At 35.7% G+C, this 22500-nt stretch overlaps 2 protein-coding genes across 2 annotated transcripts in view; one reads left to right on the forward strand and one right to left on the reverse strand.

Annotated features, from left to right (window-relative positions):
- The window catches only part of LOC124954146, a 4172-nt gene extending 339 nt beyond the window's left edge, over positions 1 to 3833 (forward strand). Inside the window, exons 1-6 of the mRNA XM_047506614.1 lie at positions 1 to 76; positions 540 to 725; positions 819 to 1027; positions 1164 to 1215; positions 1335 to 1589; positions 1767 to 3833. The exon at positions 1 to 76 is cut by the window's left edge and continues 339 nt beyond it. Of these exons, the coding sequence (XP_047362570.1) occupies positions 648 to 725; positions 819 to 1027; positions 1164 to 1215; positions 1335 to 1589; positions 1767 to 2156 (984 nt within the window). The 5' untranslated portion in view covers positions 1 to 76; positions 540 to 647 and the 3' untranslated portion in view covers positions 2157 to 3833. The remainder of the gene's footprint in view (positions 77 to 539; positions 726 to 818; positions 1028 to 1163; positions 1216 to 1334; positions 1590 to 1766) is intronic.
- Positions 3834 to 13302: 9469 nt separating this feature from the next.
- LOC124954143 lies at positions 13303 to 20415 on the reverse strand. Its single transcript, XM_047506610.1, has 5 exons — positions 19200 to 20415; positions 18730 to 18860; positions 18119 to 18359; positions 17097 to 17907; positions 13303 to 16979 (listed from the first exon to the last, which is right to left on the reverse strand). Exons 1-5 carry the CDS (start codon positions 20008 to 20010, stop codon positions 15689 to 15691), a joined length of 3285 nt encoding a protein of 1094 aa, XP_047362566.1. The 5' UTR covers positions 20011 to 20415; the 3' UTR covers positions 13303 to 15688.
- Between the last annotated feature and the right edge of the window lie 2085 nt (positions 20416 to 22500).

A 22500-nucleotide genomic window follows, 5' to 3' on the forward strand; every position in this document is an offset into this window, starting at 1 on the left:
GTTTTGACTTATTGAAAAATTCATCAGATTTTTATTCCCAAGGACGTTTTGTTGCGTTCAATGATCTTAGTAAAAGGTAATCGTTCCCTCGAACTGATTTCATTATACCGTGAGTAGTAGTATATCCAATGTAAATTCAATTCTTAAGATTCATTCGACTTAATTGCGCTCATTAATTCACTGACTTGCAATCGATTCGTATAATCATTAAATCATCAAAATTATTATCATCTTTCATCTATCATTCTTATTATTTTTTACTTTTTTTTTTCTTTTTTTTCTTTTTTTTTTTTCTTTTTCCATAATTAAGGAAAAAATTTTCCTTAAGCTTATACATACATTCGCAAACGCGAGAATATATATTTATATCCAATAATTATAAATACATCATTCAATGTTAATAATTAACATACATATATTGAATCGTTCTCTATTCGATAGAGATCCTGTATAAGTTTTTCTTTTCGTTATTTTGCTTCTCTTTATAAACACGTTTTTCAATATCATCAATAACCGATCGTTCTTGTTCCACTTGAAAGTCAAACGAAAGTGAGATTGTAAACAAAATAAGTAGAGAAGATCAGATCGGCGAAGAGTCACCTATTTCATTGTTTACTGTCGAGCCGATTAGACGTGTGCGGAGCAATATGGATGCTACAAATTTTACATTGGAATTTACGCAATTATTAACGCGTTATACGAAATCAAGAACACCGAACGTGAACGTAAAGTAGAGAGAATTTTTTTCATAAAGTTTTTTTTCTTTGAAAGAAAAAGAGAGATTCGTCGAACGGTGTGAAATTGAATCGTGATTACAGGCAGAACTTATCGGTACTTCGAAGGCACCATTGACCTCAGAAACTATCATCCAACTTGTGCAAGAATCCCTTCGTATTATTTTACCGGAACCATATATACCTAATATAAGTGTCAGTGTTAATAAAACACCAGCCAATGATATTATTCTCAATACTCCGGATGCACCGTTTATTCAACGAATTGGTCTTAATGAAAATGGAATAATCAGGTTGTTCAATATTTTCATTCTTCACGAACTTTTTATTTATTATTTAAGAATATTTTATCGATTTATTATAATTTCTTAATCATTAGAATTGCTATGATAATTCTTGTTTATATCAGATTTTTATTCTATTTATTAGCGAATGTACTGATGGCTTATCGGATAAATTATCATCTAATAAAATTAATAAGGTAAGACAGTTATTGTTTTGATTTTTTTTTCCATTTTTCTTTTTTCGTTTGTTTTCTCTATAAACTCAAAATAGGTTACGAAATAATACGAGTGTTTCGTTTGAAATGAATTTAATTAGAAGGCGTCGTCATCGCAGTATAATTTAAGAACTACAAGAAGATCTAATACCTTCGTTCAAGATGATAATAATAGTTCGAAGGATACCGATAACAGTCCAATTAATACCGAGACTGTTATAAATGTTGCCGACGATGACATATCCGAAGTTGAGATATTTCCAAATAATGTACACTTGAATTTGGACGCTTTACGTAAATCTGCCTCTGATGTTATTACGAACATCGACGAGTTCAAAAGAATAAACAATATACAGGTATAGTGAATAACGTAATACAATAACGTAATATAATATATATATATATATATATATATATATATATATATATATATTATAATGTTAGTTATTGTTAGAAAAATTAAATCCGTACGAACGATGAATAATGTAATAATAATCAAACGAAAAAAATGTTCGAATAAATTTTAATTGCAGTCATCGAATGTAAAAACGATTCGTCGACTATCCTCGATTGGAAGTTCTGTTACACGTCCGTCAATGTTAAGACCGGATCAAGCACCGAAGAAAAGAAGATCATTCGTTTTTCCAGGGACAACACCGACATCCTCGAGATTAAATAACACGGTAACCGTGAATGAGAATCTCTCGAAAAGAAAGAGTACATCTTCTATATCTCTTAACGTCACGGCTACGAACGCGACCTCAACTAAATCATTAATTCCAACACTGTCCAATGTTCGATCTCATTCAAATTTGTCTTATTCGACCGTAAAAAAAGCAACCTATAGCGAAAGTAGACCAAAAAATCCAAGATATGCGCACATTCAAAGTAGTATTTCTAGATCGTCTCTCGCTAGGAGATAATTTTAGAAAATTATATTGTTTATAGGATCATTTTCATTCTTAAGACGTGCGCTTTTCGTATTTTACTTTAATTCATATATTCTAATATTTAATAATCGTTATTAGTGTTACAATAATATGGTTGCTCGTGACTTGTAATATGTAGTTTCTATAAATTGTTCTATGGACAAAGTAAGTATAAAAGCTTTCTTTTATACTTCGAAAAATCTTTCATATAATATAATAGAATGTAATGAAAAATTCTTCTTTAGGATATGCAAATGTTAATGGCTTTTTTAATTTCTTTATACTTTCTCATACGCAATTAGCATTTTTATATTTTCTATATTCTTTATTCGTTCTGTTCGTTCTAGCCTTTTTCATTCATCACGTTTTAAAATAAAATCAGTATAATATGCCATCGGTGTATAATATGCTTTTAGAAATGAAATAATTTAGAAAATTCGATATATATTTTATAGTAATGAAATAATTGCAATTGTATGACATACAAACAAGTGATTCGTCATAATTGGAAATATGTTTAGAAATGAATGAATTTAATTAATATCCATTTAAATTTGTATTACAAAAAGAGAGATACTTGTGAGACTTGTACCGTTGCCCATCAATGAACATATGTACACGTGATGTATAAGGTCGCCGTTATATTAGGAATAAGTGAACGATTACGTGCAATCTACGATGGCTGTTATGCTATGAACAGGTTTCTTTGTGTTCGCTTTCTACGACCGCCGGGAGCCATCATTTAATTTGAATTTCGCTCTCTCGTGCGCGCGATATTTTATTAGAGCTTTTCAGGTCGAGGAAAAGGATATTTGCATTATTTGACAATACCAATATAATTCGATTAAAATATATCGTAAGGAAATGGGACACAAGATAATAGTTTATAAATTAAATAATTTTTCAAAAACTTCAAATGTATCGTACATAAGAAAATAATATAATAATAAAATACATACATACATATATCTATATATACACACATGTAAGAGCATGGAAGGAATTGATTTAGCCAGATCGTTCGTGACATCGACCTCGTTAGTTCAGCTAAGGTTCAAGTTCTAAGAAAAAGTCTTTGTAAAGTTCGTAGAAGAGTTCTGTAACCATCGAAATCCTCTCTTTGGGAGGTCCAGGCGATCGATGAGGTTGACCACCAGCAGTCGACCGGAACAACGAGAACCTTTTTTCTAACAAACTTGAAATATTTTTGAGGGTCTGCGGCTAACACAAATTTCGGCACGCGCTTCCAATCTCCACCTTTTTCTTATTCATCTTTCACCTCTTCTTCTTCTCCTTCTTTTTCTTCTTCTTCTTTTTTTTTTCATCTCCCTTTATCTTTCTCCCTTTCTCTCTCTCTCTCTCTCTCTCTCTCTCCCGCTCTCGGCTTGTCACTCGTCCATCAAGAAAGACATCATGCTGTCAAAGAGAAACGAAATAAGAAGAAGGAAAGTAGAAGCATCCTGGCACCCATAGACAATCAGATTCACGCGGCTGTTCCTCAGTTGGACCAACATCAGACTCCCCGTCGTTTCGTTTGTCCCATTGAGTTTTGCCTTATTTCGATTGCTACGCATAGCTACGTCAAAAATCTTAGACGGATTCTATACGAATCGTTTCGTCATAGACTACGACATAAACTGAAAACCCTCACTATGTATTCCTCGGTGAATCTTTTAAAAGATACTTTAGAAAATCGTGTATTGTGGAATTTGAAAAAATATCTCATTATATCGATCGATATCAATCTATGTATATATTTTTTATTTGAAAAGTTAGAAAATAAGATTTCAAGGTGTTCGATATTTTTAAAATATACTATAACAATTATATGGAATGATATATTATCATTGGTTTTATAAAATTTAAGTCTGTCTATGTTGACTTTTTAGTAAGATAAAAAGTAAGATTTATCAGGATATTGAAAATCTTGAAATCTATGATTTTAGTTTTACCAGGAATATTATTTTATTGTATTGTCCTCGAATTCAAATAGTTACTTTAGCTTTAGAAATGAAAATAAACTTTGATCCAAGGACGAACGATAGAAGGACGAACGCATAATATAGCAAAAAGCTACGATTATTTTCTCAGGATACGAAAGACTTGTTCCGAGCGTGCCTGCCAATGTGAAAATAGTACTTGACTTCGACAACGTTGTTATAGGATAAACTATTATTTTTCTAGGGAAAAGAGGGAGGAGTCGAGTAGCTCTCATCATAGAAGTCACACGATGGTTTTACTCACACTGAGGCTAATAAAAACAAACTTTGCCCGTGCTAGTTCATTTTCAATATTTTATCAAAGATTTTACCAAAAGTTCAATCTTATGATTTTATAAAATCAGAGAGAAAGAGAGAGAGAGAGAGAGAAAGAGAGAGAGAGAACCACTGCATTCGAGTTCAGAATAGCAGAATACAAATGACATTGCAAAAGTATTGTATCAGTAATGATGGGGTTCTCTTGATCGTCCATCCGCTGTCGGCACGGATTGTTTCCAACAAATTATCTCGATTATTAATGTTACAAAGGCGCAAAGAACGAGATTACACCTGTCTCACTGCGAAATTAAGGGCAATATACAGAGGTTTTCGAGTATTCTCCATTCTATGTGAATAATATTTATTCTCTGTAACTCGTAATTCATGAAAAATTACAAATCTATAGAATGAAGGAATCTTTATGAAAAAACAAAAAAAAAAGAAAAAAAAGAACAATTGATAAAAAAGTAAATAATAATTTATTCACTCAAAGGGCAGTGTAATACGTATTAAAGGTGAAGGTAGGGGGGCGGGAAATAGATTTTTCATGTTGACTGGGAGTTTGAAAAATCGTTAATTCGCAATAAAGTCTTAGTCGGCGCTTGGACGTGGAGAATCAGAGACGTTATTATGCATGACGTCGTGAGATTCGAGCAAACTGTTCGGCTCCGAAGAAGGAAAGGAAGAAGAATAAGAATAAGAATAAGAAAGAAGAGGAGACGAAGAAATAGAAGAAGAAGAAGAAGAAGAAGAAGAAGAAGAAGAAGAGATGAAGAAGAAGAAGAAGTAGGATGAGAGGGAAGAGGTTAAGGACCACGGAATAGCTGCAGTGACGTTCCACGTGGGAGGACATTATCTGCGACGTGTTGTGCCCGTTCGAGGCATTGGGACATCAGGACACACGGGTGCCCAGCGTGACTCCTTATTATTTGGCACGGCGGTCGTGCACACAGTGCCCCATGACGCGGCTCCAAGTCGTTAGCCACCATTCAAAATCACCTTAAGTCGCCATCAAGTAGCAACTATTTTGTCCTCCTCTTCCACCCCTCCTCTACTTTCTTTTTCCTTCTCTCCATTTTCTTCTCCTTCTTCTCTTTCTTCATCTTCTTCTTCTTCATCTTCGTCTTCGTCTTCGTCTTCGTCTTCGTCTTCGTCTTCGTCTTCGTCTTCGTCTTCTTCTTCTTCTTCTTCTTCTTCGTTTCTTCCTACGTTCAACTACTTCTTCGACCACTCTCGAAGGAATTATAATTTGTAGGATCCCTCGGGCCACGAGCTGTTGATTCGTCGAACATTTTTACCAAAGATTCTTGAAGAAAAAATTCTTGTACTCGTTAATGCAATAAGAACGAAGAATTATCCGACCTAACTTTGCTTTTCTTTTCATTGATCGATAATGGTCGATGAAACAGGTGTTACGGTATAATAAAGATGAATCGTGTAAATTTACGATTGATAAAATGATATATGTATGTATATATCAATTGCTACACGTTCATTACGGTATCTTTCAATAACGAAGCTTCTAACCTATTTTAATAAATATATATAATAATAATAATAAACGTATGAGAAATATGAAATAGTTATTAATTAAAAAGATTTTCTTTTTCTTTTTTTTTTTTTTTTTTTTTTTTTTTTTTTTTTTGTTTTAACGATAAGAATATTTTGAGAGGAAAATTTTAGTAGGAAATAAATGTGCCATAAGCACGTTTGATGAATATCGATTAACACCTTGGATAAAGCTTGACAGTATCGCGTCGGTTCGTTCTCTTTGTACCTTTGGTGAGTTTCACGAGCAGAGTTATATCAACGACAAGATTTTTACGATCGAAAGGAATAACAGCAGCAGGAGTGCTACGTTCGTCCGAAAAATTTTAACGCTTTATCTCACAAGCGTAGTCGTAAGGAGAAAGAGAAAAAGAGAGAGAGAGAGAGAAAGAGAGAAAGAGAGAGAGTAAGATCGGCTTGTGGACTACGAGTCCCATGGTCGGCTTCCTTCGGGGAAGATTTTTCTTCAGAAATATTCCATCGTCCGCTCGTAAAGAGCCGGTGAACGACCGACTGACTCGTACTACGCGCCACGTCGTAAAGAACTAAAATCTCATCGTCTTCGCGCTTTTACACGCGATATACGCGTTCTTACGATAGGAATATATGAGTATTACGATACCGTTATTAAAGTCTCCAAGATTACGTCGAAAATACATCTCCATAGACCTCGATTCCATTCTCAGCTAGACATCATACACTTCCTGCTCATTCTTGTAACCAATAGAATCGTTCAATAACATTTGATTAATAATATACAGAATTTGATTGAATCGATAAAAGGAAAATTTTTCTATTTTCCATAATTATTTTAACATATATATATATATATATCGTTTAATAATAAAACTATATTATATTTCTTCTGAATTTAAAATGATTTTATTTTTATTTTATTTGAAGACATTTATAAGATAACGTTAATAAATAAAATTAAGAATGATGTATTTATATTTAACTGATAATTTTTTCATCAGAAATATTTCGGTAATATTGGTATGAGGAAGAAATTAGTCATAAAGTGTTATAATTAAATTCGTTAGGCAAGTGAAACTCTACGAAACCAATTTGACGATCTCTTCCTTTCTTTTTTTTTTTTTTTTTTTTTTTCAAATGTCTATGTGTATCACATGTATAGGAGTATAGTATTTATAGCATTCAAAGGAGCGTAACGTAATCTTACGCGTGTACAAAATATACCACAAGGAGATCCATTCATCGGCAAAGTTACGTTGTCTCAAGGTACAAGACTCATCATTATTCGCTGATGAAGAGCATCGAGAATGGTGACGAGCAACGTGGAGTACGTTAAAACAACGCGCCCTTTCAGACTTTTTCCATCGTCATTACGATGAACCCTGAGAGTCATCCACGATGAGAAGAAGATAGAAGGGAGATCGAGTCTCCGAGTTTGCGCTTGGATAACTTTGAGAGTATAACTTTCAAGTTGAATTCGTAGAAGTCCGAACCGTATTCTCAATTTCGTTGAAAAATTTTATTTTACTTGCATCGTCATCCCGATTAAATCCCGTTCCCTCGACAGAATGAGTTTTCAAATATAGATACTGTTTACTATTATTAAAAATCAAATTTATTAAATATTACAAATCAAAGAAAATTATTTTTATTGAAAATAAACTTGAATGGAATATTTAAAAGAAAAAAAAATATATGTATATATATATATATATGATTTCAATTAAAGTACAATTAATTAAAAAATAATAGAAATGTTAAATATGTTAGAAATTTAAAAATATTAAAAATTTTTAACAGAGCGTATTAACAATTTTTAACTTATTATCTCCAAGTAGTTATCTCTTTTGTGTCTTTCAAAATTCTGCATTCACCTGCAGCTACCATTCCGATTATTTCTTACCATTCGTTTCGAATACCAAACGACGAAATTCGATTCGTTTCTCGATTCGAAATAGTCTTGTGAAATTCGTGAAAAGGTGGATGCTTAGTAATCGAGCAGGTAGGATCGATTCTTCTTCCTAATACGGCGTAACCGAGTCTCATGTGATCCTTTTGAATTTTTAAAGAAATATTCATGGTGGATACTCGTTAAACTTTCACGCTATCGTCTGTGATGCTTCCACGGGAATAAATAAATTGGATCTAATTTGGTTGGAATTAAAATCGCGGAAAGTGTCTTGAAACGGTTTCGTGAGATAAAATGAAAGGAGAACGAATTCTTCGAACGAGCTTGGAATAAATGAAATGAGGAAAACATTCAAGAAATATATACTTTCAACGAAAGGCAACTGGATTGGTATATATATATATATATATATATATATATATATATATATATATATATATATATACCAATATATATAATTTGAAGATTCCTCTCGCTTGAAATAATCCGTTTTGGTTGGTCCATATCGTCGTTATTCACAATGTTAGCTAGTTCAGTGAATTCTCTGATCTCAATCCAAACGTTAATTCGACGCTCGCGGAGAATGCGAATTCTCGTACGAGTTCGGTAACCGGTACGAAGAGAATTTCATTTCGAATGAACAAACGGATACGTAGAATTAGTAGTCTGGTATCGTTCTTCCAAACCGAATGACAAACAAAATGGTCTTACTCAGATGTATGCAATATCGATCCAATAGAACTCGCTTTGGATGATATGTACAATGTATCATATCTTTTTCTACTCTCGTAAAACTACTTTGAGTATTGCCACCTGTGTACCACTGAAATCCGGTTATAAAAAGAGCTTCCATAGAATTCGAGAGGGAGAAAAATATATATACACATACACACACACATACATATGTATATATATATATATAGAAAGAGAGAGAGAGAGAAAGAGAAATGGCAGTTCACAATGACCAATGCTTTCTACACGAGGACACTAGGACCACCAAGAGCAAAGTTATACTCGTTCCTCGAGCAAACGCGTTTCGAATTGAAACCGAGCTCGATGGGGTTTAATTCATCTTGAAATCCCATGATTCATGCGTAGGTCCCATGAGAAAGGCAGCGAGCCAGAAAAAAGATTTGTCTCCGCGACGGTGGCCAAGTCTAACAAAAAAGCAACCTCTCGAGATATGGGATACTATGAAGTAGATTTTCTTTCATTCGATCGAAGCAATTCGATCATGGCTTTCTTCTCGTTTTCTTTTATTAGAAAAGGAACATCGTGATGTTCGTTTACGGTATAGAAATTAAATTATAGTCTGACATAAGAATTCTATTTCGAGTTTTTGATAATGGAAATATCCTTTTTTCGTCTGTCTCAGTCAAATAGAACTTATAACAATGGAATCTCGAAGATAAGTTACAGGTGTCTGTGCTTCTAGGATTACGTAATGTATCTTAACACTGTCATCTCCTTTAACTTAAGTATATATATATATATATATATATATATTAGAAAGGTGTTCATGATAAATCTAATCTACATGATTGAAAAAAGAAATCGTCATAGATAAAAATGATTGAAAAACAGTAATGATTGTAATTTGGAAAAATAAAATCAAATGGAAAATAATTATATCACAAGTATGATTCTTCAATAATTGTTTTTCAATATTATTCAGTATTTTAAAGTATCGTAATTTTAATGATTGTCATATTTGTATATACATACTTACATACCTTATATTTATGTAAAATATGTATTATTTCGTATTATATCGAAGAATTATTTTTGTTTAACAGTTAACAACGATTAAATGAATCATTTAGGTAAAAGAAAAGAAAAGAGAAGAGAAATAAGAACGTCAATTAAACTTTCCAGTTTCTCTTTCTTTTCGTTTCTTCCGTTGATTAACTTTGCCCAAGAGAAAGAAGAACATTTTACCCGAGAACGTTCTTTCACCATTTACTCACGATCCCAAACATGTAGCATCTTCTTTATGCGTTTCCGTGCGAGATGAAATCATTGCGATAATGAAGACTTCTGCTCTGCTTCTCGGCCAGTTCATGGATTATTCGGAAGTAATCCCTGAGTTTGTAGTAGGTAGGTGAGTCTCCTCTAACTGTTGACGGTGCTCGTAAAGAGCCCCAATTATTTCCGAACGATCGTAATAACGGCTTTATTTGTGGGACAATTTCGCGTCGGAGCTTGGCAAACTTACAACCCAGTCGTTCGGCCATACACCTTTAAAAACAGTAAGAAAGTTTAAACTTTGTATGTATGACGACTAACGTCGAAAATAAAAATTGAAAGGCATAGATTCGAAGAACGAATCCAATTATTCTCATTTCATCAAAGTATTTTCTCTTATTATCGATGATGATTAAACGAAGCAAAGAAAAGAAAAGAAAAAAGAAAATTCTATCCCTTTTTCTTCATAAACTATTTCTAAATTTTACATAGATATTTATATATATTACGTATATTTTCTTTTTCTCCCCCCCCCCTCTCTCTCTCTTTCTCACTTTTATACAGTACACTTGTCGGTATGTTTTCTATTTTTTTTTTTTCCCCCCATCATCATTAAAGATCATCGTATTATCATCGCTTGTTTATTAAGATTATTTCAATAGGAATCGTTAGTATTACATTTTATTTTGAATACATTCTAAAATCGAAACTATTTCCCCCAAAGAGATCCTTGACGTGGTAAGAAGAGAGAATTTCTTTAGATCGAATTTCGTGAAAGGACGAGGAAGAATTCAGGCGGGAATTCTCTTTGCGACGAAATACGATTCGTAAGACAATGGAACGTTTAAATTCGCAAGAAAATCGTTGGATCGAGGGAAGGTGTTATCGAACTGTTCGATCGAATAGCCCCATTATATGCAGATATCGCTGAGGGATATCGAAATTCACTTAAACCAGATATGGTATGACTGTCGTTACTGAAATTAACCGGCGTGTAATCGTTTCGTTGCAAACTGTCGAGACTTGAGACACCTTAAACGGCAGACTCAGAGGTGCGAAATCTGCGTGTTTCTGGGACACTCACATTACTCTTCGTGACTCGGCTTGCAGGGCAAGGTGCGAAAACCATATTTGGTGGCGCTTCGATAAATCTGCTCGCGAGAAAAGAATTCTCTTCTTACTTTCATCTCCGACATTGTTCTTTTTCTTATTCTCTCTGTTTTATTATTACCAGCTTGCATCGACAAATCGAGTGCATCGATTCTTCTTTTTTTTTTTTTTTTTCTTTTTTTTTTCTTTGCCCTTTCATAATTCCAAAAGAAAAATTTGCGAAGAATATAAAAACTTTCTTTTTTCTTTCTCCTTTTTTTTCCTTCCTTTGTTTTTTTTTTTTTTTTTTTTTTTTTTTTTTTTTTTTTTATTTATCTTCACTAATATCCCCATATGTGGTATACCAATTTCGATGAAGATCTGATAAAAAAAAAAAAAAAAAAAAGAAAAAGTCTGATAATACTCAATTTATTTTATCTTGGCGCTTTTAGAGAACGCATGTTCGAAGATGTCATCCATCAATGTTAAGAAAAATACAGTAAACTCACCAATGATGACAAAATGATGAATCTGGTAATATGCAGAAACATCCCTTGGATCATTATGGTCCTATATGGAAATTCGTAGATGATTTCAGTTTCCTCCTGTTCGTACTACCTTTATTGAAATCCGCGAACTCACCGAAAGACGTGCTAATGAGCAAGACGAAGCCGCTGATTACAGAGCAGCGGAAAGACGGCTTCAACATCGTAACCATAGATCGAGGGAGCCAATGGCGAAACTGCCATTGCCGTTCCGCAAAACGGGTTAAGTGATAAAAGAGGACCACCTAGCGGGCACTCGCTAAATCCTTTTCCTTTGCTTTACCGAAAGAAAAATGAAAAGAGAAAATAGAAGAGTACTTTTAGTTGGCAGATGTCTCCGAAAGATCAAGAAGACGTTGATATTCTTTAGAAAGTGTCATAATCTCGTAGCTTTACCTTTCTGACCAGCTGTCCAATTTACCGAAGCCGCGAAAATTCGCATGTAAATGGAACTCCAAGAACTCTAATGCCGCATTTATAACATCTAGCGTCCTTAAACTTTAAGATATATACTAATATAAGAAATCCTTAAGGGCAGAAGAAGCTTGCGAAAGAGGCGTTGAGAAGGAACTAATTTAATGATCTCTTCGCGCGACCATACTTTTTCTCAAATTTAAAGACTCTTAACCAGGCTGATGGATTTGTTAGGGAAAGTCTCAATGTGATTTAAAGTTATAAATATGGATAAGCATGGTTAGGTATTATATATTGGTTTAATTATTCGAACGACATCACCGTATCTCTCGTTTTTTTTTTTTTTTTTTTTTTTTTTCGTATCTTTCCAATCGTATAGTGTATAAGTTGTTCTTTATTGCTACTTCATGAACAATTAATCGATCATTATTTTCTAGACTTAAATACAAATTGTTATCATTATTTTTTTTTCTTAATTTTTGCTGATGATTATTCTATAAAGAGAAAGAGACAGAATGAGAGAGAGAGAGAGAGAGAGAGAGAGAGAGAGAGAGGAAATCATGAATGTCAGAAAAATAGGAGGAACAATCGGTAGCACTAGTCCATTCAGTCGCGCCTTATTTGAACCCTTCGTTTATTCACATCCGACAATCTTGAAAGGCACGAGTCAAGACGCTTTTCTAGTAAGAATAAAATTCCTAGAAAGGGTAGAATCTTTCTCCTACGAACTTACTACTACCGGTTCGATTTTCAGCACGTGGAAAAAGTTCTTTTAAAACCCTTTTCTACCTTTTGCCAATCTATTCGAGAAAGAACGTCTGAAACTCGCCTTAGAGTCCATTGAGAAATTCATGGAAAGGTATTTACAATGGCTGACGTAGAAATTCGCTTTTCTTGTTACTTCGGCTTTCTCGTTCGCTTTGGCAACGCCTATCATCGTACTTATCTCGACAAATCTTTCTTCTTCTTCTTCTTCTTCTTCTTCTTCTTCTTCTTTCTCTATTTCTATTTCTATTTCTATTTCTATTTCTTTCTCTAAGAAAAAAAGAAAGAAAAGAAAAGAAAGAAGAAAAAAATATTAGTAGGTTTCATTTGAGAGTAACGTGCAGACCACGGTAGTAGTAGCAATTTTGTAGCAAGCATTGACTGCGGTAAGGCGACACTTGGCTCGAATGAATTGGCAGGAAGCCCGCGTCGCTTAACTCCCCCTTTCAATGAGATTATCATCGGTTCTTGGGTCCTCTTCTACGAGACACCGACTTCATTCTCCATTGTCAAGAGCTACTGTACGAACGAGTTCCTCGACTATTCCCCGATGCAAATGGCTTCTACGAAAGTCTCGAGGACGTCTCACCGGACTCGTAACGCTTAACTTCGAACAACTTTGACCATTCGATCTCTTGTATTTGTGATGTAACTATAGTTGTCTTTAGTAGAAATTTCTTTCGTCTTTTTTTTTTTTTTGTCGTTTCAAACACCCTCGTAACTAAAACGAATCGAGAAACAAAAAGAAAAAGGAAAAACGAAGCAAAAAAAAGAAGGATAGCAGGACTATTATCCGGTTGTCACTGTAATGATATATTACAAATATATTGAAATATATCGTAGTTCTTCGAATTGAAATGAGAGAGAGAGAGAGAGAGAGACAGAAATAAAAAAAAAAAAAAAAGAAGAAGAAGAAAAAAATGGAAAAAGAAAAAGAGAAATAGTAGCTATAATAAGTAGCTCTTATTATTAGCTTTGACGATACTAAACTTTAACGTCGGCATGTCCTCTATTTTGCGCGTTTGTTTAGAGATTATTAACATACTTTCGTAGATTCATTTGCATAGAAGACGGCACGGCACGTAACAGGGCTCTAATAGATGAGGAACACGAAGTAGGCGGCTCTCGATGTTTACCATGAACTCTCTCGCGATTAGCGCATTTAGCGGCTGGTATCAACTGACCGCATAATCATCGTGGTATGAACTGGAATAATGCTTACCGCAAGAGAAAAAGAGAAAGATAGAGAGAGAGAGAGAGAGAGAGAGAGAGAGAGAAAGAGAGAGAGGTTTCTCTTTTCCCTTTCTCTCTTTCTCTCTCTCTCTCTCTCTGTCTCTCTCTCTCTCTCTCTCTCTCTCTCTCTCTCTCTCTTTTATACACATGTTCTCTCGACTAAACGAATTAGTGGTGCATGCAACGATCATTTTCTTTTTTGCTTTTTCGTTTGAACGCAGGCGCACCGAGACACTTTCCGATGTTCATGGCTGGTAGGTACGTTGCCCCATGTACTTATCGATTTGCACACGGTGTCCCACACTTTGATGTTAAATAGCCTCGACCTCGTCTAATTAGCTTATTGCTGAAATTAGAAATTTACTTGTGTTTCCGTTTTCCTTCGATGTCAAATGATCATTCTTCTAAACGATAAATTTACGATATTATTATTAATAAAATTGTTTGTCCAATTGACAAAACGATTTAATTAATCTTTTATAAGAATTAAAAAATAATCTAATCGTTAAGATATGACATTTAATTTTCAATCTTCTTTATCCTATTTTCTAAACGATTCGATTATCAGAAACGAATACACGACTTGTTTGGAATTACTCGACCTTAAATCTCTGGATAGTCAGGTTCACGCTGTGGACGTGTTAACGAGCACGTTGTCGCAGATAAAATCGAACAAGGTCTCGTGAGCATTCATGAATTATAATTGCTCTGTAATTAATGGGAAGTACGATATTGACAGGTGGTCCAGGCACGTCCCTCTTTCAGCCGTGTCCGGTGTTACGCAGCATTCCCTCTCCTCGAACATTTGATCACTACCATGGATGATTTTTTCGAGACTTAATTATCCCAAGTGTTGTTCGCGTAATTATCGTTACCTGGTCGATCGATCTTTTAAATAATATCAATAAAATGATTTCCAATAAAATAAAATGATAGCAAGTAGATTTAACGATTCTTCTCTTCTTTTTCTTCATCTTCTTCGTCTTCTTCTTTTTCGTCTTCTTTTTCTTCTTCTTACAATCATTGTCTCGAACATATTGATAAAGGGACTTTCTGGTAACACTTATTCTCTTATTAATTTTATAATTTGCGTATTACAAGGTACATCGAATAATAATGCGGCCTTCAACGCATGAAATACAAAAATCATGAGTATCGTGATCTTGGGCTATTTCATTTAGTTGGAATTAGATATCGGACTTATTTATAAATCACACTAAGGGTTAGCTTACAGAATCAGAGAAAGTTAATATTAGAAGTGAAATACGCTCTAACTATAAAGTTTTCCTGTTGAAGTTTTTTTCTATTTTTTTTTTTTTTTTTTTTTTTTTTTTTTTTTTTTTTTTTTTTTTTTTTTTTTTTTTTTTTTTCTTTTTTTTCTTTTTTTTCTTTTTGATCGGATTTTTCGTCAATGCACTACATCATCGACACGTTGATACATCTACAAAGTTTTCTACATACTTAATTCTTAGATTAGACACACACAGAACCTAATTCGGCTTTAACCTTAAAGAGCGAAGGGACTTTGGCATGGAAAAGATTTATTCCCTTAAGTGTATATTTTTTTTTTCTTTTCTCTTTTTCTTTTTTTTTTTTTCCTTTTTACTTTCTCTCTTTTCTTTTCTTCTTCTTCTTCTTTTTTCAAACTTCTTTCCTCGTTGAAAAAAAAAAAAGCGCGACACGCGTTACAATGCGTGCCGACGAGGGACGACGATTACAGCTAATATCGTATATTGTGTGAGTGTGTATACATCGCCTAAAATTCGATTGATATCGGTAAATGACTTAATAAATTCCGTTAATATCACAACACTTGAAACTTCATCACTTGATCTCGTAAATGTCGAGATTACCCTTGCGCCTTCTCGAAGCCGACCAACTACTTTTCGTATGATCGTACGATTCTATCGAACGTTTCACATTCTCTCGATATTCATCCTCGTAAGCATTGAGATACAAGTTCTTTAAGAAGATTTGATTATCTAGCTCGGAGGCTTTGAGAAATCTCTTGGCACGGCTTTGCTGTTGTGCTTCCAGTTCGTTCAGAGTAAATCCCGAAGCGTTGAATCCATCCGCATCCTTGAAATTTTCTTCCTCTTTGATCTTCGATCCCGTTTGAAGATTAGATGACACCTTCAAAGAAAGGAGCTTCCTTTTTTGACGAGTAACATTAGTATCTTCCGAAGCATTTCTAATACGTTTGCTACGATGCTTTGGTGCACCTTCCTTAATTGGAATCTCATTGTTCAAGACCAAATTGTCTTTGGTGGACGTCGTCGATGTTCCATTTTCATTAAAATCGATATCCGACGTTGGCACAAGGAACGTCGTTGTCTCCGTCATCGAGATTTCCTCCGTCGTATTTAATTTATTTTCTATGATATGTTTGAAAAATGCATACATCTCGCCAACAGTGAACGCAGTACCATTTCTCACGGTGAACTTATCGATCTTCATTTTTTTAATTAATTCCTCAGTGGCGTTACGCGCCTCTAACATGGACAATTTCTCGGACACGTAACTGTTTACAAAATCGTAAAAACCTTTGTAATAATTCTTCTTACGTTTTTTCTTATCCTTGGATTTTTTATTCTTCTCACCGTGAGATTGGCCGCTCTTCTTTCTGGACTCCTTGCGATTCTGTTTCTCGTTCCATCTCATGGATTTATTATAAAATCTCATAATCCTTTCGAATTCTCTCTTCAGTCTTATAAACTCTCTTTGATTTCTTATTTCGAAAACAGATCGACCCCTGCCCGATCCATTTTTCCTTGATTCGGTCAAATCAACGTGAAAGAAATTTTTACTCATGGCATTTAATAATTCGTGCATACTGCCATTGGTATTATTTTTTGGTTGTCTTGCATCCATACGTTCTAATTTCTTATAAACCATTCTTAAGAAATCGACGATCTTTTCGTCACGATTCCAAGTACCATTACCGTGGTTGGAATGTTTCTTCCATTGCAAGGACATAGTAGTCGAATTTGTACCGTCGTCATTTTCTTTCGAGGATCCATTGAAACCAGTAGGACGTTTCTCGTGATCACGCGCTTTGATCGATTCCAAATGTAGTAACTTCTTACCGACCTTCCTGAAAAACTCGATAAATTTCCTGCAAGAGATCAGAAAAAAAGAAAAAAAAAAAAAAAAAAAAAAAGAAGAAAAAGAAAAATATTTGATATTCAATATCGATGCTTTAAATAGGCAAATATTCTCTTGATGATCTTACTTGTAATTAGCCGCAATGTCTTCCTCAGTGGCATCGGTTATCGACCTTCGACGTCTACTCCACCTCAGTCTAGGATGCTGACCCGGAATACATTTGGGTAATTCTTTAGGACTCCAATTTCCACCGATGCAAGTAGCACCGTTAGGTCCTTCATCGAGTACATAACCCTTGTCACAGTCGTACATGATCTGTTTGTTGTTAACAACCTTCCTGACGTATGGCCGATAATCGTAAACACCCATGTTGCCAACCAGAAAGACTTTGCCATTTTCAATGAAACCAGGAAACGGGCAAAATACTTGAACGCAATGAGGTATGTCACCAGTCCAATTGCCATATTGACATTCCACGGATATAGAAGCATTTAATGGACCACCTCCGACTAATTCAAAACCATCCTTACACTTGAAGACAGCTTTCATACCATGATCCGTTTTAGGAGCTATGACCATTCCATTTTTCGGTGTTTTTGGCATTCGCTTGCATCTGGCAGGTGAACAACTCGGTACTATCGACCAAGTACCATTATTGCAAACGACTGGTGTACTGTTTGCTGCGAATTCATAATTTTTCACGCAAGATACCAACAATCTCTCGCCGTGTTCTACGACGGTAACATTGTTTATATGATCCTTCTCGTGACTAGCCACAGTTATATGTCCATTTTCAATTTGGGGTACAACGCAGGGAGCCAAACACTGGGGCAAAGGATAACGCCACTTACCGTCTATTTGACATACGGAAGAAGCATTACCTTCGAGTTTCATATGATCGTTGCAACGAAAGATTATGCTAGCACCTAATCCAGTACCTGTCAACATCCGATGTATTCTCCCTTAATTATTACGATAATAAAAATATAATCGTCGAATTTTGTTTTTATTTAAAGATAGATAGATCGAATGGTCCAACGAACATTTGTGTTATCATGAGATGCACGGTTCAACGAGGAAGAAACGCTTTAACCGAGCGTATGGATATAACGTAGCATATGTGTATGGTAGTGGATATATTCGACTCACCTGCTTCGATATTTTCTATCCAACCGTTATAAAGAACCCCCGGCGAACCGCAATTAATCTCTTGACAGGTGGGCGTTTTTCCTGCCCATTTTCTATCTGCTCCGCAACGTCTGGTCGCCGCTCCCACAACCGTATAACCGTATTTGCACTCATAAGAGACTATGGAGTTATAAGCGTAGGAAGTATAGACAGCTTTTCCATTCTCAGGATTTTCTGGTTTAGGACATTGTACGGAAGTTACCTATAAAAGTCATAATTGTTTCTCTTTTTTTTTCCTTTCATTTTTCTTTTTTTTTTTTTTTTTTTTTGTTCTTTTCGTCGGAATACCCAAGAACAATCGAATAAACTTTAATCCTTATCACTTGAAATTTGCTTTCTTTGTTTTATTTTATTGCTTGATGTGTTTGATATTTGTCTTGACCAATTGTATACAAACATTTTTATTTATTGGCGAATAATTAAAAAAATTATCTAAAAGATAAAAGGATAATAAACAAAAATTATCTCTCTTTAGCAAATTAAAATTCAGAAAATTCCTTTTAACATGACTATAGAATATTCTTCAAGTGATAAGGGTTAATAAGAGACGAACGAACGTTCGTATCTCTTACTTGAACGCATTGCGGTGACTCTTTAGGCATCCATGTACCATCCGCCAAACAGATCTTTTCAGCTCGACCAATCAATTCGTATTCGTTCGCACAGTGATAGGACACGCGACAATCGTACGTGTAACATTCACCTTAAGAAAACATGTATGGACAAACAATTATCTAAGTTTGAAATGTATAACAGTGAGTTAGTCAAAAATTAGATGGGCAAGGAATTTTTTTTTTTTTATCAAATCAAAATAAAAGTAATGAATGGATATAGAAAAATGTTTAAAAGTTGTTTATATGGTCAATTAATTTTGTTTTTTTTTGTTTTTTTTTTGTTTTTTTTTGTTTTTTTTTTTCGAACAAACTAAACCAATGAAACAATTTTGACGCATCCTATTCATTCCAGAAATATATATTCGTAGAATTTAAAAAATGTCTACGATATTTCATTCGAAATGAAAACGTATGAAGATAAAACGTACCAGCGTGCCATCCATTAGCGATGTCCGCCGGTGAACCACAATTTTGTGGTTCGCAGGTAATATCAGGACCGAACCAACTAGCGATACCATTCATCATAAGACATTTAGACTTTCGTGCACCTGTGGTGACATATCCATGATTACAATAATATTGGACCATACTGTCTAGATCATAAGTCGTTTGTTCGAGCAACGCATTGTGACGTGCATTTTTTATTTTGGGCGGCTGCGAGCAGAAGGAATTCTGATCCTTCTTACAGGACGGCGTAGTACCGGTCCAATGTCCATCGGCACGGCAAGTTCTTTCGGACAAGCCGACGGTGAAGTAATCTGGTTCGCAAGCATAATTTGCCCGATCACCGAAAAATCGTCCAGTGACGGTCACCGCTCCATGTTCGATTTCAGTCAAAGGTGGACACTCTCTTTCGGGTTTGATACAGGACATACCACAGGCACCGTCGCATCTACATTTCTTCTTTTTACTTTTGCAATCTTCATCGGTAGAACATTTCCTCAGGCACTTCTGTCCCAAGAGATCAGCTTGGTCCTGATCCCGTGGGCACATAGCGGACGGTGAATTCCTTGGATTCTTATATATACGACCATCGTCATCGATCTCAGGTTTCGGATGATAACTTTCATTATCATCATCGTCATCGTCATCGTCATCGTCATCCTCGTCGTCATCCCAATCGTCGTCGTCTTCGTCCGTCGCCTCAACAGCCGTTGCCTGTTGACTTCTTAGCTTCGATTCCGAGGCTAAAAATTGCACGCAGAGAAATAACAAGAGAACTATAGCGCTTGGCTTCATACTTATTTCTTTAATCTTTCGCTAACAAGCAAAGAGAATGAAAGGCCCTCGGTCGTACACTTAGACGCGATCAAAAACGAACGGAACGAACGACTTGATCGGATCTTCTCTACCCTTTGACAACGTTATTCCTCACATGACAATCTCTTAATCAATTATCTTTCACTCCAAGACCAAATTTAAGCTCGATGACGCGACGATTCCTATGGTTGCACGACCAGCTCGGTCCATCGACGTCGACGTTCCGCGTCAGACGCGTTCGAGTTCAAACAGTCAACGATAGATTTCAAGCTCCCGCGCAACTCGAAGACACCAAGGACGCTCGTCGATTCTCTCACGAGCACGACTATTAATCGAGTCTGCCTCTGTTCGCCGTCCGAGAGGATTAGAACGCTTGCCCGGTCTCCTCTCTCTCTCTCTCTCTCTCTCTCTCTCTCTCTGTCTCTCTCTCTGTCTCTCTCTCTCTCTCGCTCTCTCTCTCTCTCTCTCCTATTCCCCTTTTTTGCTTTATTGCGCGAGAACTGCGCTCCTGTGCTGTGCCGGGAATTCACGAATATTCGCGCATCTCGCCACGCGCATCCTGCCTGTTCAATACATCTCCCACGCTTCCTACAGCTTCCAGCAGATGGCGAGATAGAAGTACGCAACGAAGGGGTGGAAAACAACCCCCTAAGCGACTACTAGCTTCTGCTTGTTGGTCGTCTTTCGGAGAAGAGAGATCACCCGAGAGACGACTGGATTGTTACGAGATATCTAACTGAGTAACTAACGTTGTATAAACTTATAAAAGTGGCCAATATTTTACGAAATACTTATGAAAAGTAATAGCATTTCTTTTCCTTTTTTTTTTTTTACTTACGGTTAATAAATTATCTTTAATATTTATTACGAAACGAATTATATTAACGTCAATTGAAGTTTCGTTTCATGAGTTTTAAATTCAATCTTGTTACGAAAGAAGATCTCGATCAAAATTGATATACATTGATGTATATCGTATATATCTTACGTTTTGTAAGATTCATTCAAGGGGCTAACACTTCCGAGATTTTTCAATCTACCGGGAGAGTACGAATGAAAAATTTATATGTTAAACTCGCGTGGGTGCGAGACGAGTAGATCGGTTTTCATCTGGCAAAAAAAAAAGAAAAAAAGAAAAAAAAAAGAAGAAGAAAAAAAGAAAAAAAAAAAAAAAGAAAAAGGTAAAAGTCGATCTTGTTAGCCGACATACTACGATCGTAATCGTCCGATTTCGAAGTTAACCCGGCGTGTCGTTAGTGTAAGCTCGTGTTAGCTATTGTCTTGATAACGATCGTAATCAATCGGTGTGCAGTCGTTGCTTGCTTCGTTGTCGATGTATCGCCAAGGTACGCCGTAGGTGATCCGCCACGGAGCCAATCTCCTGTATCAGCTTCATCGTTCCATCGCCGTCCACCTTCGAGATGTCTTCATTTGTCTTATTCAAATGAGATCCCGTGAGACGGTCTTTAAGCGGCTTAACGGAATAAAGGCTTTGAGATTGTAGATGAAAGATCGAACGAAGACTTTGCAATATTGATCAAACTTTGTCCTCCTCCTTTTGTTATTATATTTTAATATATAAATATATCATTAAAATTAAATATTCTTTGTTGAATCCTTATTGTGTATATGATTTCTAGGAGAGGAACGTCTAAATACCTTAAGGCTAAACGTTTGTATCTTGGAAGGTAAGCTGAAACCGGTAGCGTTTGCAATTAATAATAATTTATTGCACGATGGTAGAATGGCCGACAGCTTTCTCGAGTAAACTCGAATGCTTCGTGATGGCGCTTCTTCGCCTTTGGGCAGATTTTCTTTCTCCCGGTAAAAGGGAACGGTTCCGAGAAGTCATACTCTGTCAGGGCCGCTTCTCCGTTTGGTCGCTCGAGTCGTACCGGATTGACAGAGTGGCAGTAACTCGGTAGCTGAAAATGGGAGTGGCTGGAAGACAAGAGGACAACTCGTCCGGCGACATCCCCGTGGCGCCTCGTCGCGGTTCCTCGTGCGACTCTACGTAGCAGAGGTTCTCAAAAATATTTCCCTTCCAAAATTTCATCAATTTATATTGTCCCCATTGTTTTCGCATCATAAAGTTTCTTTCAATTTGTCTAAGTAAAGATCGTACTTCATTGACTATTGGAAGGACTCCAAAAAGTTTGTCAAAAACTTTGTCCAATCTGAATATCATTCTTCGAAGATCTATAATAATCCTGTTAAACCTAACGGTAATGATAATTGGATGTTGGCAAATGAGTAAACAGAAGTTTCGTAAGTTTACGGACTTGAGAGACTCTGTTTATCAGAGTTTCGTCTGAATGAGGGATGTCCCGTTTGTCTCTTGGTGGGCGGTATACTCGTCTGGAGTTGAAAAGACGACGAGGTTGTGGTGTCATCTTACACTGCAACGTGCCTACGTTGGTTTGGGGGTGCGGCACCATCTTTTCTTTAACTTGCTTTATACCGCAAAAG

The sequence above is a fragment of the Vespa velutina genome, chromosome 14 (genome assembly GCF_912470025.1).
Source record: "Vespa velutina chromosome 14, iVesVel2.1, whole genome shotgun sequence".
Lineage (NCBI taxonomy): Eukaryota > Metazoa > Arthropoda > Insecta > Hymenoptera > Vespidae > Vespa > Vespa velutina.

Bases quoted from the DNA above. Each gene is read 5' to 3' on its own strand.
- LOC124954143 (XM_047506610.1), bottom strand. From the start codon at position 20,010: ATGAAGCCAAGCGCTATAGTTCTCTTGTTATTTCTCTGCGTGCAATTT. The intron at 18,861-19,199 runs GTACGTTTTATC...TGTTTTCTTAAG, and splicing joins CGCTAATGGATGGCACGCTG to GTGAATGTTACACGTACGAT. The intron at 18,360-18,729 runs GTAAGAGATACG...TGACTTTTATAG, and splicing joins AGTCACCGCAATGCGTTCAA to GTAACTTCCGTACAATGTCC.